The 15,598-nt window shown below is 43.3% G+C and overlaps 1 protein-coding gene across 2 annotated transcripts in view; it reads right to left on the bottom strand.

Moving 5' to 3' along the window:
- LOC137347132 (hydroxymethylglutaryl-CoA lyase, mitochondrial-like) overlaps nt 1-11,521 on the bottom strand; it is a 36,046-nt gene extending 24,525 nt beyond the window's left edge. Inside the window, exons 1-2 of one of the 2 annotated variants that reach the window (XM_068011262.1) lie at nt 11,245-11,521; nt 4,077-4,160 (exon numbers count right to left, since the gene is read on the bottom strand). In XM_068011262.1, coding sequence (XP_067867363.1) covers nt 4,077-4,160; nt 11,245-11,322 — 162 coding nt within the window. In that variant the 5' untranslated portion in view covers nt 11,323-11,521. Of the gene's footprint in view, nt 1-4,076; nt 4,161-7,405; nt 7,636-11,244 lie in introns of those variants that run through there. The other variant, XM_068011261.1, reaches the window with a different exon arrangement.
- Nucleotides 11,522-15,598: the final 4,077 nt, after the last annotated feature.

The following is a 15,598-nucleotide window of genomic DNA, read 5'->3' as shown; positions in this document are numbered from 1 at the left end:
AGAGACAGAGAGAGAGAGAGACAGAGAGAGAGAGAGACAGAGAGAGAGAGAGACAGAGAGAGAGAGAGACAGAGAGAGAGAGAGACAGAGAGAGAGAGAGACAGAGAGAGAGAGAGACAGAGAGAGAGAGAGACAGAGAGAGAGAGAGACAGAGAGAGAGAGAGACAGAGAGAGAGAGAGACAGAGAGAGAGAGAGACAGAGAGAGAGAGAGACAGAGAGAGAGAGAGAGACAGAGAGAGAGAGAGACAGAGAGAGAGAGAGACAGAGAGAGAGAGAGACAGAGAGAGAGAGAGAGACAGAGAGAGAGAGAGACAGAGAGAGAGAGAGACAGAGAGAGAGAGAGACAGAGAGAGAGAGAGACAGAGAGAGAGAGAGACAGAGAGAGAGAGAGACAGAGAGAGAGAGACAGAGAGAGAGAGAAGTTTGTAGCTTCAGATGTTGGACTGTTTTCCTTTCCTCGTTGAACCCCGGAAGATTGCGAGTGGTCTTTGAAGCAGAGGACTGTACATCTGCGAGGACACTATAGTTTTCTGTTTTTAAATATTGTTTTACCTTAGTAGTGTTTAAGAATTTAGTTTTTCTAATAAACAATTAATTTGTTGATCTAAAGATACCTGGTTTGGTTTGCTTCATTCGGGGGTTAACAGATGGTTCAATTCGGCTGTGGCTTTCTTTAATTTTGAAAGTTTAAAGAGATATGTTAGGTGATCTGTGGAGTGACGGGACTGAATTGACAATGCGTTGCTCCCACCGCAATCAGGATCATATATTTTGATGGGGGGCTTTGTCTTGAGCAGTTGTGTCGTATCAAGTCAATTTAATTTCAACATATGGTCGCAGAACTCACAAAGCATATTTTATATTAAACAGAAATATGACTATGTATTACCTACACTGCATTTTCCCCCACTTGGTAAGGCTATTGTCATCTTTGTCATTACAAAAGACTATTTAATGTTTTATGTACAAAATCCAGGCTAAAATAAGCTACACTTTTTGTATTAAGACAAAAAAAATTTGATATGAAAACGGGGTTTCCATCCAATTTATGGAATATCACATCCACATCCCAATGAAATTAAACATTGACTTTCATTCCAGTTAGATGCAAAACCTAATTGCGTGTTGAGCCGACTCACAAAAACTTGTAGTTACATAAGCGCCTTGGGACATTTTACAACTTTAAAAGGTGTTAAGATTTAAGCAACAGACTTTGAGGTCAGTCAATTGCCTCACGAGTTCAGTCAACTATCTCATCCATAATAAATAACCAAAGATTTAATACATTTCAAATTATTGCAGTTTAGTTTTATTGACCTGATCACATGGCCAGAACAAGGGGAAAAAAAATACATTTGAAAATGCCAGGCTTTTCCTGGTCAATTTTCTGCACTGCCCTTGTAGCTGGGGTAAAGCCAGGCTCAGGTATAAAATTAAAGCCCAACCTGACCACAGTCAACTCGAACCCGACCTGGGCCAGAGTCCTTCAATTTTTTTTCCATGCCCGACCCAACAATATCAAACACATCAAAACATAGATTTAAAAAACAATACAAAACAAAACCTGACCTGACACGAGCCCGAATGCTGGACACAGAATATAGACCTAACCCGAACCCGACACATGCAGTCCGGTTCGGGTCGGGTAGCCAGGCTTTAAGCTGGGGTCTATTATTCACGTGTGAACTTCGAGAAATCAGTTTGACAAGAATTGGGCTGAAATTTATACTCCTGCCGCTGATAGCCCGCAGGTACGGGCTGTACGTCGTGGAGCCGCTGCGATCCTGAGCATGGCAGCTCATTTAAACAGCAGGGCGGGCTGCCTACCCCACAAACCCCGCCCCGCCCCACCCCATGATATGGAGGGGGAAGGCTGTCTGTCCTGGCAAGAGTGTCAGCTGCCTATGTGCCATTTTTAAAGGGCTTCGAGCACTACCATTCAATATAAATATTTAAAGAAACAGTTAATAAAAAAAAAAATACATTTAATTTGCCCATCTCCCACCCCTCCCCATTAACCATAAAATTACTTGCCCTATTCCCCCACCAAAACACTTAGCTTGTCCAAATGACCTTCCCCCACCCCAAAGTGCATAAACTTTAACCTAAAACCCTTCCCACTATCCCCTACACTAATGATGTTTCTTTGACCCCGTTCCCTCCCTCCCACACTGAGAAACTTACCTCATCACCTCCTCCCACTGTTGGGTCTCGTTTCCCCAGACAGGGATCTGAAGGCATGGGGGTGCCGGCCAGCGACAGGAAGATCGCGCCGGGAGAGACGGCAGGAACACAAGTATAATTAATTCATTGATTTCAATTTATTTAAGTATTTAAATAGAAGTCCTGTTGTCGAGCAGCAGGGTGGGCCACCATGAGGCCTCACCTACCACCGGCAATATTGGGCCGGACCGTCCCAGCGTCAGGTGCGTGGCAACTCTCTCCTGGAGGCATCTTCTGGACCCCACCCCAATCACGATCCCTGACGTCAGGGGGAGAGGGGGTCTGTAAAATTCAGCCCATTAATCTGCAGTGAGGATTTTGTCTTCATCCAACCTCCACACTAGCACATTTCCAGTAAAGTGGAGCAGGGACGTACAAAGAAAGAGGGTCAATAGATAATTATCAGGAGCTGAAACCATGGACAAGTTTCTCCTCTCTTACCAAGGGGAACCAAGGCCAATTATGCACTACCACCGTGTTCTAGTCTGAATAGTTAAACTACTCACTGGATGAACTCACTCAGTGCCAGAGATGTTAAGATTGACATTTTAAAATTCAATTTCAAGTCAGGCCTGGTTTATAAAGCTGCTGAAAAAAAATGGCTATGGTTACTAGAAAGCACAGTCATCCTTGCTTCTGCAATCTTTCCTCTACATTGGATTAATTTTTCCCAATCGCAATTCTTCCCCATTATAGAATCATAGATCCACCCAGTCTAATCCCACCTTCCAGCATTTGGTCCGTAGCCCTGCAGGTTACGGCACTCGAGGTGCATATTCAGACTCCTGTTGAATGAGTTGAGGGTGCCTCAACTACCCTTTCAGGCAGTGAGTTCCAGACCCCCACCACCCTCTGGGTGAAAAAGTTTTTCTTCATCTCTCGTCTAATTTTTCTACCAATCACTTTAAATCTATGCCCTCTAGTCACTGACCTCTCTGCTAAGGTGAACAGGCCCTTCACCTCCACTCTATCCAGGCCCCTCAAATTTTTATACACTTCAATCAGATCTCCCCTCAGTCTTCTCTGTTCCAAGGAGAACAACCCCAATTACCCTAATTGGCTCCTTGTCTAAAGCAAAAGATGAATTTTAACCTTTTTAAAGATTTACTTCCTGCTAAAGTGCAATACAATTTTTTTTGCAACTGAAAAATTGAAAAGCACAACTTTTGTAAAGCAGCTTGCTTTGCACTAAGAGAATAAGATTTTTCCAGTGCTGTTTCGATGAGTTTCTCAATAGCACACTTTGTGATTAAAATTCTCCTTGTTAATTGAGAAATAAGATTTGAGTGCAGGACAAAAAAATTAAACCAACCGAAGAAGTTTAATAACATTTAAAAGCCATTAGGTAAAATTGTTGACGGGGCGACCACATCTTTTTGTTGAGGTTATGGCGGTGCAATTAAATTCAGTTTTGTAGTCAGTAAAGCCACTCTTGATTTGATTTTTTTTTGGATTTAGAGATTATACAGCACTGAAACAGGCCCTTGGGCCCACAGAGTCTGTGCCGACCATTAACCACCCATTCATACTAATCCTACACTAATCCCATATTCCTACCACGATCCTCACTTGTCCCTATATTCCCCTACCACTTACCTATACTAGGGGGAATTTATAATGGCCAATTTACGTATCAACCTGCAAGTCTTTTTGGCTGTGGGAGGAAACCGGAGCACCCGGAGAAAACCCACGCAGACACAGGGAGAACTTGCAAACTCCACACAGGCAGTACCCAGAATTGAACCCAAGTCGCTGGAGCCCGTGAGGCTGCGGTGCTAACCACTGCGCCGCCTTGGAGGAAGTAAACTGAATAACTGTTCTTAATGTAAAATCGTGCCATATTTTGAATTACCTTCTCATTCTGTAGTCCATCTCTGGGTCCAACTTCCACAATTTTCACTTTTGCAGGCAGAGATTGTGCCACAGCCACACTAGCCTAGCATTAAGGAAAAATTGTCAATATCTTCCAATGTTATTCGCTGCTTATAAGATTTTTAGCACTGCTTCTATGTCATGGTATAGAAGATTTCTCTGCAATCATCACTACAGAAAGCAACTATGTCGTCCAAACAACCATGCACTCTAAACATATTTTTTTAAAAATCATTCATGGATGTGGGCGTCGCTAGCTAGACCAGCATTTATTGCCCATCCCTAATTGCCCTTGAGAAGGTGGTGGTGAGCTGCCTTCTTGAACCGCTGCAGTCCATGGGAGGTAGGTGTACACCCACAGTGCTGTGAGGAAGAGAGTTCCAGGATTTTGACCTAGCGACAGTGAAGGAACGGCGATATAGTTCCAAGTCAGGATGGTGTGTGACTTGGAGGGGAACTTGCAGATGGTGATGTTCCCATGCATTTGCTGCCCTTGTCCTTCTAGTTGGTAGAGGTCATAGGTTTGGAAGGTGCTGTCTAAGGAGTCTTGGTGCGTTGCTGCAGTGCATCTTGTAGATGGTACACACTGCTGCCACTGTTCGTCGGTAGTGGAGGGAGTGAATGTTTGTGAATGGATGCCAGTCAAGCAGGCTGCTTTGTCCTGGATGGTGTTGAGTTTCTGGAGTGTTGTTGGAGCTGTACCCATCCAGGCAAGTGGAAAGCATTCCATCACACTCCTGACTTGTGTCTTGTAGATGGTGGACATGCTTTGGGGAGTCGGGAGGGGAGTTACTCGCCGCAGGATTCCTAGCCTCTGACCTGCTCTTGTAGCCACAGTATTTATATGGCTACTCCACTTCAGTTTCCAGTCAATGGTAATCCCTAGAATGTTGATAGTGGGGTATTCAGCAATCGTAATGCCATTGAATCTCAAGGGGAGATGGTTAGATTCTCTCTCGTTGGAGATGGTCATTGCCTAGCACTTGTGCGGCACGAATGTTACTTGCCACTCATCAGCCCAAACCTGGATATTGTCCAGGTCTTGCTGCATTTCTACAAGGACTGCTTCAGTATCTGAGGAGTCGCGAATGGTGCTGAACATTGCACAGTGAACATCCCTACTTCTGACCTTATGATTGAAGAGAAGTCATTGATAAAGCAGCTGAAGATGGTTGGGCCTAGGACACTACCTTGAGGAACTCCTGCAGTGATGTCATGGAGCTCAGATGATTGACCTCCAACAACCATGACCATCTTCCTCTGCGCTCGGTATGACTCCAACCAGCGGACAGTTTTCCCCGATTCCCATTGACTCCAGTTTTTGCTAGAGCTCCTTGATGCCATACCTGGTCAAATGCTGCCTTGATGTCAAGGGCAATCACTCTCACCTCATCTCTTGAATTCAGCTCTTTTGTTTGAACCAAGATAGATTACAACTGTTGGCCATCACCCCCCACCCACTCACCATCCTCCCCAGCACCGGATTGAGAGGCTGGCGGCTGCTGATCTCTGCTTGTTCCAGGTCCTGTTTACCGGGAGGTGGTGGCACCCCTCCACCGCTTTTGTTCGGTAGAGAGTTTCATCTGTTGACTTCTTTTTATATTAAAATAAAACCACCCAGTTTGTATGAGGTCCTGATTTTACTGATTTACTGATGTTCTAAGGTAAACAAAATTGTTAACCTTCAAAACACCAACGTGTCTTTGGTTCAATGCGAGTGTTGTCCACGTAGCTTTTTTTGCAATATGCAAAGAAATGAACTAACACACAAAATATGCATTTTAAACTCAAGAGTTTGCAAACTTGTGGTAATTAAGACACAAAAAGAAACAAATCTAGTGAAACTTCAAACAATTGTTGAAATAACTTTAATTTTGCCATAATTCAGAGTAGGAGAATAGTTTCATGCTAAATGTTGACTTTAGTTATAAAAAACTAACAGAATTATAAACCAAATATAGTTGAACAAAAATATTTTAAATAATCGAGCACTGGGATCTACCCAACTGAACATATACTTTGTGCCAATGAGGTCAAAGTATCAGTACTGTACACAAATAGTGACACAATCCCAAACTGAACATATACTTTGTGCCAATGAGGTCAAAGTATCAGTACTGTACACAAATAGTGACACAATCAATTCAACTTTATAACAGTTTCATGTCTGTTAACAGGGTCAAAATCAACACAGTTGCAACATTTCCTTCATGGACATCTAGGACATGCTCCTTCTCATTTAAGCTTTTACACTACATATCTGGATCAGAAAATAAGTTTCTGTGAGGTGACACTCAAAATTAAAAGAACACTAATGAACCAATAGAGCTTCTAAAATTAGGAAATAAAGTCATTGCTGTGAAAAATGTAATGTAACTATTCCAATTAATGTTTTCTTAGTTCTACTTTCCCAAGTGGGGTTGACACATTTGGTGCAACAGATTTATATGATATTCTGACCCACAAAAATAGCAAATGCTGAGTAGTGCTATTATTAGCACCATAAAAGAATGCACTGTTCCATTATCTCCTGACTAAGCAGCACATCTGCTAGGATTTCACAAATGTGAAAGACTTGCATTTATATAGCATTTTTTAACAGTTCTCCAAAACATTTCAAAAAGTGCTTCAATTGATGGCCAGCACGGCCGAAGGGCCTGTTGCTGTGCTGTATAACTCTCGCCTCTATGGCTCTAATTGCACTGAATGACTAAGTGTTTCACACACACAATGAATAAGCAAACAAGGCACACAGCAAGATTGCACGAACAGTAACAAGATTAATGAACAGGCCAGTTGAAGGAATAGAGTAGTGCCTCAGCTAAACACCTCATCCAAAAAAACTCCAATAACGCAGACTTTCTAGTTTATGTCCTCAATTCTTGGAGTGATCTTAAACCACTATCTTGAATTGAGAGAGAGTACAACCATCAATGCCAGTGGATAAAAAGGACATTTTAATTTAAAAAAAAAAGACTTTAAAAAAAATTCCTCACAGATCCTGCCAAAATAGGGACAATTGTAACCCGTAAAAGGAATCCAATATAATGTACACATTATGTTGCACTGCACCTTTAAATAAAAAACACATGTGCCTTTTTAATAATTTACTTTTTGGAGGTAACTTTGTGCATGTTATATAAGTAAATATTACATCGTCACTTTTTCTGCCCTCACCTCTGTCGAACACCAAACTAACAAAATTAACATTGAAGGCAGTAACAAAGTATGTTTCCCCTTCATTAACAAATCAAAGTGCAATCTTCCCGCCGCTAATGTGCTTATCTCGCAGGTTTCTTAGTCACTCACAGTTGCAGCCAATGCGCGGTGAAATGCAGCCGCTGCAACAGCAGGCAGGCGCGGCAACATCATCGCAGCTGCCAACGACGACATTTTTACCAGACCGCTCTGAACTCTGATCCCACCACCAAATCTCGCCACTGCTCCGGCGGACTCTCGCGACATCAAACGCACCAGGCAGTCAGCCTAGATCATGTGACCTGTGACGCATTTAGCCCCGCCCTGGTTCTTGTGAAACAAAAACAAGAAATGCTGGAATCACTCAGCAGGTCTGGCAGCATCTGTGGAAAGAGAAGCAGAGTTAACGTTTCGGGTCAGTGACCCTTCTTCGGAACTTGTGTTCTTGTGAACTTTTGGTTCTTGTGATGTCTTTGGCGATTGCAGCATGTTGCAAAGGGTTTGAGCTTTATAAAAACTCCTGATTTGGCTCGGTCTGTGGTTTGATAACGCTCCTGTAAAGCGCCTTGGGATGTTTTACTGCGTTAAAGGCACTGTATCAAATGCAAATTGTTGCATCTCCTTTTTATTATCATTGGATTAATTTACAGAATCGTTACAGTGCAGAAGGAGGCTTTTCGGCCCATCGCGTCTGCACTGGCTCTCTGAAAGAGCAACTCCCTCGGTTCCATTCCCCTGCCTTCTCCCATAACCTTGCACATTCTTCCTTTTCATGTAACTGTCTAATTCCCTTTTGAATGCTTCAAATGGAACTTCTTCCAGGAGGGAGTTGCTCTTTCAGACAGCCAGTGCAGACATGATGGGCTGAATGACCTCCTTCTGCCCTGCAATGATTCTGTGATTCTTCATGTCACTTTTGCTTCTCTTACCAAATACTTTAAATCTGTGCTCTCCCATTCTTGATCCTTTCATGAGTGGGAACAGTTTCTCTCTGTCCAGCCCCCTCATGATTTTTTTGAATACCTCTATCAAATCATCTCTCAGCCTTCTCTTGTCCAAGGAAAACAGTCGTAACTTCTCCAATCTATCTTCATACCTGAAATTCCTCATTCCTGGAACAATTCTCGTGAATCTTTTCTGTATTCTGTCCAGTGTCCTCACATGTTTTTCCTCAAGTCTGGCGTCCAGAATTGGACGCAATACTCCAGCTGAGGCCAAACTAGTATCTTATGTAAGTTTAACATAACCTCCTTGCTCCAGTACTCTATGCCCCTATTAAAACCCAGGATACTGTATGCTTTATTAACTACGCTCTCTAAACCAGAACTGCCACCTTCAATGACGTATGCACATATACACCTAGGTCCCTCTGCTCCTGCATCACCTTTAGAATTGTACCCTTTATTCTATATTGTCTCTCCATGTTCTTCCTACCAAAATAAATCACTTCACATTTCTCTGCATTGAACTTCATCTGCCCATTCCACCTTGTCTTTAACCTTTTGAAGTTCTTCTACATTATCCTCCTCACAGTTCACAATGCTTCCAAGTTTCATATCTGCAAACTTTGAAATTATGCCCTGTACACCAGGGTCTAGGTCATTAATATAGAACTGGAAAAGCAAGGGTCCCAACACTGATCCCTGGGGAACTCCATTACAAACTTTCCTCCAGCCCGATAAACATCCATTAACCACTACTCTTTTGTTTCCTGTCACTCAGCCAATTTCATATCCATGTTGCTACCATCCCTTTTATTCCATGATCTACAAGTTTGCGTGACACTGTATCAAACACCTTTTGAAAGTCAATGTACACCACATCAACAGCATTTCACTGGGTCAAAATCATGGAACTCCCTTCCTAACAGCACTGTGGTGTATCTACCTCACGTGGACTGCAGCGGTTCAAGAAGGCAGCTCAATACCACCTTCTCAAGGGCAATTAGGGATGGGCAATAAATGCTGGCCTAGCCAGCGATGCCCACATCCCATGAATGAATAAAAAAAAATTGTCCTCATCAACCCTCTCTGTTACCTCCTCAAAAAAACTCCAGCAAGTTAGTTAAACTTGATTTTCCCTCAAGAAATCCATGTTGGCTTTCCTTAATTAACTTGCATTTGTCCATGTGACTATTGATTCTGTCCCGAATTTTTTTTTCTAGAAGTTTTCCCACCGCTGAAGTTAAACTGACTGGCCTGTAGTTGCTGGATTTATCTTTACACCCTTTTTTGCTACCAGATTTTGTCTTCACAGTACAAAGCAGTGAGCCACTTAAGAGCCTCGCATTATAAAAAAAAATCATAACAGCCCTCAAAAGGTTATGGGCTCATGTGCAAAAATAAACTTGAGACAACTTTTGGCCCTATTAGCCTATCCGCAGCCTAATATCTCAAAAACTAAACTACAAAATAGTAAAAAAAAATGCCAGCTGGAGAGCTCCATCAGCTGCTGAGCGCAAGGGTTCAGACCTCACAGGCCTTGTCAGCAAATGTGGCTTGGTAGCTCACCATGATCATTTCACCCAGCATTTGAGAGTGCACATTGCAGCCTGTGCAGTTTGGGGGCATCAATGGGGATGTCTGCACCCTGCATTTGCAGTACTGTACGACTACCTGACCAAGCTGCAGACCATCACGAAGAGGAAGACATCCCAAGACCTTCTACAGCCGAGTATCCCTTGGCCAAGGTCTTCTCGGGCTTTGCTTCCATCACAAATAATTTGAATGTTAAGGAAACCTTGATCTTCAGCGTACAGCAGTCTGACCCATCTGCTTTCATGATGTTCGGCAATCAGAATAAGATAGGGCTTTAACAACCTGATGTTGCCCAAAGGTAGGTCCCCACCCAGATCTGTGGCAAGGTGAGGGAGTGGCCAGTAGTAGGAAAATAGCAGGAATTGGTATGGATGATGGAGTTGTTTCTCAGTACTGAAACCACACCCGTAAAAACATTCCAGCCATTCTTATCACCTCCTCCCATGGCAAAAACACTTTGAAGGAATGATGACTGTCACATCTGAGCTGAAATATGATGTATGATATCCCTGTCACCATTGTCTTATTTAACTGAGGAGGGCGGGGTACTTCGATGTTCAGTAGAAGTTTTGCCAGAAAATTGAGTGAGCGTTCAGCTTCGTGGCAGCATTCCAGTCAGAAAGTCAAGAAGTGCGGGGTTCCCTGTCAGTCATGTGGTGGCCTGTCAGACATTAATCAGCCTGTGAATTCTTTCTCCGAGGTAAGTGGGTGAAGGTAGGAAAATAACAGACGCACCAATGGATGGGAATATGCCATAACCGACTCCTGATGCTTTTTCTGCCATTGCCCACCCACCAGTACCGTTAGAAAACCAACGAAAAGGAAACCCTTGCCTCCCATATCGTTCTAATGTGCAAATAACTTCCGTCAGCCCCTCGCTTTACAGCAACTAGTTTTGCAGCACAGTATTACCAATAGCAAAGCCAATGCAGAGATCCTTTCCTCACCACAAGTGAGCTGGATGAACCGCTTCATTACCAGGTACCGCGGAATTAACTATTTTAAAGCGTGACAACCAGAGAGATACTGGAGAAATAAAATACTATACATAACCCGCTCTTGGAAATTGACTAAATCTCACTGTTTATTTTAATTAAAATGGGAAGAAAACACATTCGAAAGAACTCCAGTGAAACAGAAGCAGCGGTGAAAACAATTCATAAATGTGCGAGGAATTAAGAATGATCAACTGTTTTTCAGTACCAATTAAAATAAACTGCCAAAGTAAATTACCTATCGTAATGCGAAGGATTGCCTAAAGTAACAATTGTGCAATTATAACATCATTCTACAGCAACTGCATTGCTGCCTTCAAATATTGCTCGCTGCCAAATGCAATGTGCGTCACAGCCTCCATTAGTGCCAATGTTGTGCCAATTCGAGGTAACTTTTATCTCCCAACGGGTTTCTCACCTGTGTACAGATCGCTCCCATCCTTCCCACCACATTATTCCGACCGAAAATATAACACCATGCAACCCCCAAAACCATCTAAAACAAAACACAGCTCCAGTCTGACGTCAGGGAACTGAACCAAGCACTTCCTATTTCTTCACTGATGAGCGATCTGGTTTTCTTTCCTTATGCCCCTGTATTTTTCCCAATCATTCAGTCAAACAAAAATGCTTTCTTTAGTTCGTTATTGAGACGCAGCACTTTGAAATGTTCGCTGCTTTCCAGCGTAATCCATAAGATACAATAGCGCCCAATTTCAAGGAAATAGAAATGAGGTAAATTATAACAGCCGTGCTAATGTGACAGGGATGAAGTCAGAAACCAACTGGAGACGGACAAAAAAGCCTTTTAACATATTAGCATAACACGCCTCGTGACGTTTTAATCACTATCAGGAAGAATTTGTCTTTTGTAAAGTTTTGTGCTATTATTTTTAAAAGTTCTGTAATTAAACGTCTCGCCTCCATGTCTGGAATGTGAAAGGTGTCACACCTGAAAGCATCACAATTCAAAAGCATTACATTTCAAGAATGGGTAACAACATCACAGCAAAAGTCACAAATGATATCCTATGTGACTAATCAAGGTAAACTATCCCCCCTTGACCTTCTGGATCCATCTGCAGTCTTTGACACAGTTGACCACGTCATTCTGCTCCAACACCTCCCCATTGTCACCCAGCTGGGTGGGACTGCACTCACCTGGTTCCATTCTTATCTATCCAGTTGTAGCCAGAGACTCACCTGCAATGGCTTCTCTTCTCACTGCCACACCGTTGCCTCACATGACACTCAAGAATCTATCTTTGGCCGCCTCTTATTTCCCATTTAGATGCTGCTCCTCGGAGACAGCATCTGAAAATACAGTGTCATTTTCCACATGTATGCTGATGACACTCAGCTCTACTGCACCACCACCTCTCCCAACTCCTCCATTGTCTCTAAATTATCAGACTGTTTGTCTGACATCCAATACTGGATGAGCAGAAATTTTCTCCAATTAAATATTGGGAAAATCAAAGCCATTGTTTTTGGTCACCGCCACAAATTCCATGATCTAGCCACTGACTCCATGCCTCCCCCGGTAGCTGTCTGAGGCTGAACCAGACTGTTTGCAACCTTGGTGTCACATTCGACCCTGAAATCAGCTTATGATCACAAATCAGCAGCATCAATAAGACCGGCTCTTTCCACCTCCGTAACACCGCCTGACTCTGTCCCTGCCTTAGCTCATCAGCTGCTTTTCACCATCACCTTCTCAGGGCAACGAGGTATGGACAATAAATGTGTCCTTGCCAGCAGCACCCATGTCCTGAGGACAAATGAAAGCACAGATTTCAGGACTTTAACCATTTTTCCATGGTAAAGATTTGGGAAAAATGGGTTTTTACAGCAAAGTGCATTCATACAAGTTAAAAAAGGCACTGAGACAACAGGTGGTTAAATCAACAATGAGCTAAGCTTTGGTGTTGGTTCCCATGGGCTATAGATAAAAAGAAAAAGAGAAAGACTTGTATTTATATAGTGCCTTTCATGACCTCGGGACCTCCCAAAGCACTTTACAGCCAATGAAGTTTCTTTGAGGTATCGACTGGGATTTTACCCTTGGCAGATGGGAGCCGTCCACCGACTGAAGAGTTGGTGGCAACTCGCTTCCTCCTGGCCTGGGGATCCGAGACGTATTTTGCGGATCCCCGGGCTTTAATTGGTCTGAGGCAGGACTTCCACCTGCTGGAGGTAGGAAGTCCTGCCTAATAGAGCTGCCGGCCAATTAGCAGACCAACAGCTCTCTGTCCCAGCAGCGCCACCAGGGGTGATTGGTCGGGCCCCAGCGAGGCAAGGGTGGTCGATTGGGGGGATGGGGGCGTGTTGGGGGGGGTAGTTGGGGCAGCGGGGATGGCCCTCCGTTGGGCACAGGGTGCCTGATCATGAGGGCCCCCCTCCCAAGACGTCAGAGAGCCACCTGCTTTTAACAGGAGGTTTTTCTTGGTCCTGGACGCCCGACCAGCCACGGGTAAAATCTCTGTGGAGGCAGGCAGAGGCCCTGTTAAGTAGCTTTGATTGGCCTGGGGTTGGCGGGCCGTATTTACCCGCTGCCGCCCTGCGTAAAGTGGCGGCGGAGGAGGGAGCAGGTCGGGAAGGGCCCCCCGAGCCTCCCGCTCCATTTTACGCCCCCCCCGCTACCTTCCCGCTCTTTGCGGGGAGCGTAAAAGGGAGCAGGAGGCTTGAGGGGGTCAGGCCATCATCATCGTTGTAATGTAGGAAACATGGCAGCCAATTTTCACACTGCAAGCTCCCACAGTGTTACGACTGGGGTGGGAGCAGTGCACTGTCTTTTCTAGTTCCACTTCTCCACAGGTCACAACATATATTTAAAATTACTGATACAGTCAATCATAGACTCTACTCTTTATCCCACAATAGAATACACCAACCAGGTTTATTTAATAAACAACAAAATTATCAGTTTATTATAAAACAAAACTTAACCAGTAATGAACCAAAGCATTAACACACATATTAAAATATGAAAGTTCCCTTTCACCTTAGTCACACACACCCACACCCACACACCCCGGTTAACTGGAAAAAATAGAGATTTGCTTTTAGAGCTCTGTTACAAGAAAGAATACTTTGGCCAAATACTTGATAATTCTTGAAGATAAAAGAGAAGATAGGGAAAGATGTCAGTTGTCCCCTTTTTGGTTTGGCATCCCAAATATACATGGACGGCTGTCACTGGGATCTTTGGAGCAATTCAGTCAGGCGGTGTCAAGGATTTATCCAGCAGGTTTTTCCAGCGCCTTAGGAGAAATGTGGTAACCAGGGCTTCAGGCAGGTCTTTCAGGAGGAATGCATCAATTTCTCTGTTTCTTACACTTGCTTCTAAGAGCTTCTCAAAGAGATGGAAAATTGGCAGGCTTTTCAAAGAGATGGAACAGGCTGAGCTGGGGTGACTGCTGTCCTTGCTAGTTTTTTAAAACTCCCACTCAAAACACTGTCCATATCCCAACTGCCTGTCCAAAGTGAAATCAAAACAATATCTCAAGAGTCAAGCCTCCTGACCCCTATAAATCTTGACCTATCACTTCTTTGTAAGCATCTCTCCCAAGGCAAAAAGCCCTTGCTGGGTATTTATCTGGAGACAAGTGACTTCCAGTACATGTTGTTTGCAAACAAGACCGCTCAGTCCTTTCAATGACCCCAATAAAAATAAAAATCCATGGAATCCTTTTCAGTTTCCCCAAATAAAACACAAGTCCTCAAAATTTAACAAAAAATGGAAGTACTTTCATAACAGCAATGTGATAATGACAAGATAATCTGTTTTATTTGTTGATTGATAAATATTAGCCAGGACACTGCATAACTCTGCTGCTCTTCTTCAAGACAATGCCATTGCATCTTTTATATCTACCTGAGAGAGCGTATGGGGCCTGCTCATCTGAAAGACAGCACCTCTGACAGTGCAGCACTTCCTCAGTACTGCATTGGAGTGTCAGCCTAGATTTTTGTGCTGATGTCTCTGGAGTTGGACTTAAACCCACAATCTTCTGACTCAGAGGCAAGAGTGCTCCAGCTGTTCTACAGCTGACTTTCATTATTGATGTCATATAAAAAAATCATTAGTCTGACGTAATCAATAAACACCTTAATCCATTGCTAGAAAGTCTCTGATAATGCAGTGATACTCTGGTTAGCTTTCCTTTCTGGCTGTGAACAGAGAAGATGAAGGTAGAGACAAAGGCCTGGGGCTGATTATAACAGTGGAATAGATTTTGAATGGGTTAAAATTGGGCCTCTAAAGAGACAGGCAATCAGGTTTTTAAAACAGCAAAAGTCAAGAGCAAGCTTTGGTCAGTCTCAGAAGGAGAATTCAGGAAAATAGAGTTGTTTTGTTTAACTGAAGACAAACTATTAATATATGGGGAAGCATAGCAGATTCATTCTTTTATATCTTTTGTATCAAGCTACATTTGATTGAATTTAGTGGAGTTGATTATAACAGCTGTCTGCATGTTCAGTCGCTGTGAAATATAGCAGCTTAATGATCCATACCTGAGCTCATCTCACCAAGTTTCTTTCTTGGTCCACGTTCAAAGTGTGCAGTTCAAGGGTGTAGCAATTGCAGCCCCTTGTGATCTGAACCAAATACTTGTTTCTTGGAAAAGTCACCAGTACTTGGTTCGGATCACAATGGGGTACTATTGTTACACCCTGTGTTTACACTGTTGTAATATTTACATACTAGGCAATATGGCCACACCCCTAAAGTAAGATGCTCAAACATCTTATACAAGTGACTAGCAACA

This window comes from Heterodontus francisci, chromosome 31, assembly GCF_036365525.1.
Source record: "Heterodontus francisci isolate sHetFra1 chromosome 31, sHetFra1.hap1, whole genome shotgun sequence".
Taxonomy (NCBI): Eukaryota; Metazoa; Chordata; class Chondrichthyes; order Heterodontiformes; family Heterodontidae; genus Heterodontus; species Heterodontus francisci.
Note: the sequence above shows the minus strand (reverse complement) of the source record. Positions and strands in the feature narration are given on the sequence as shown.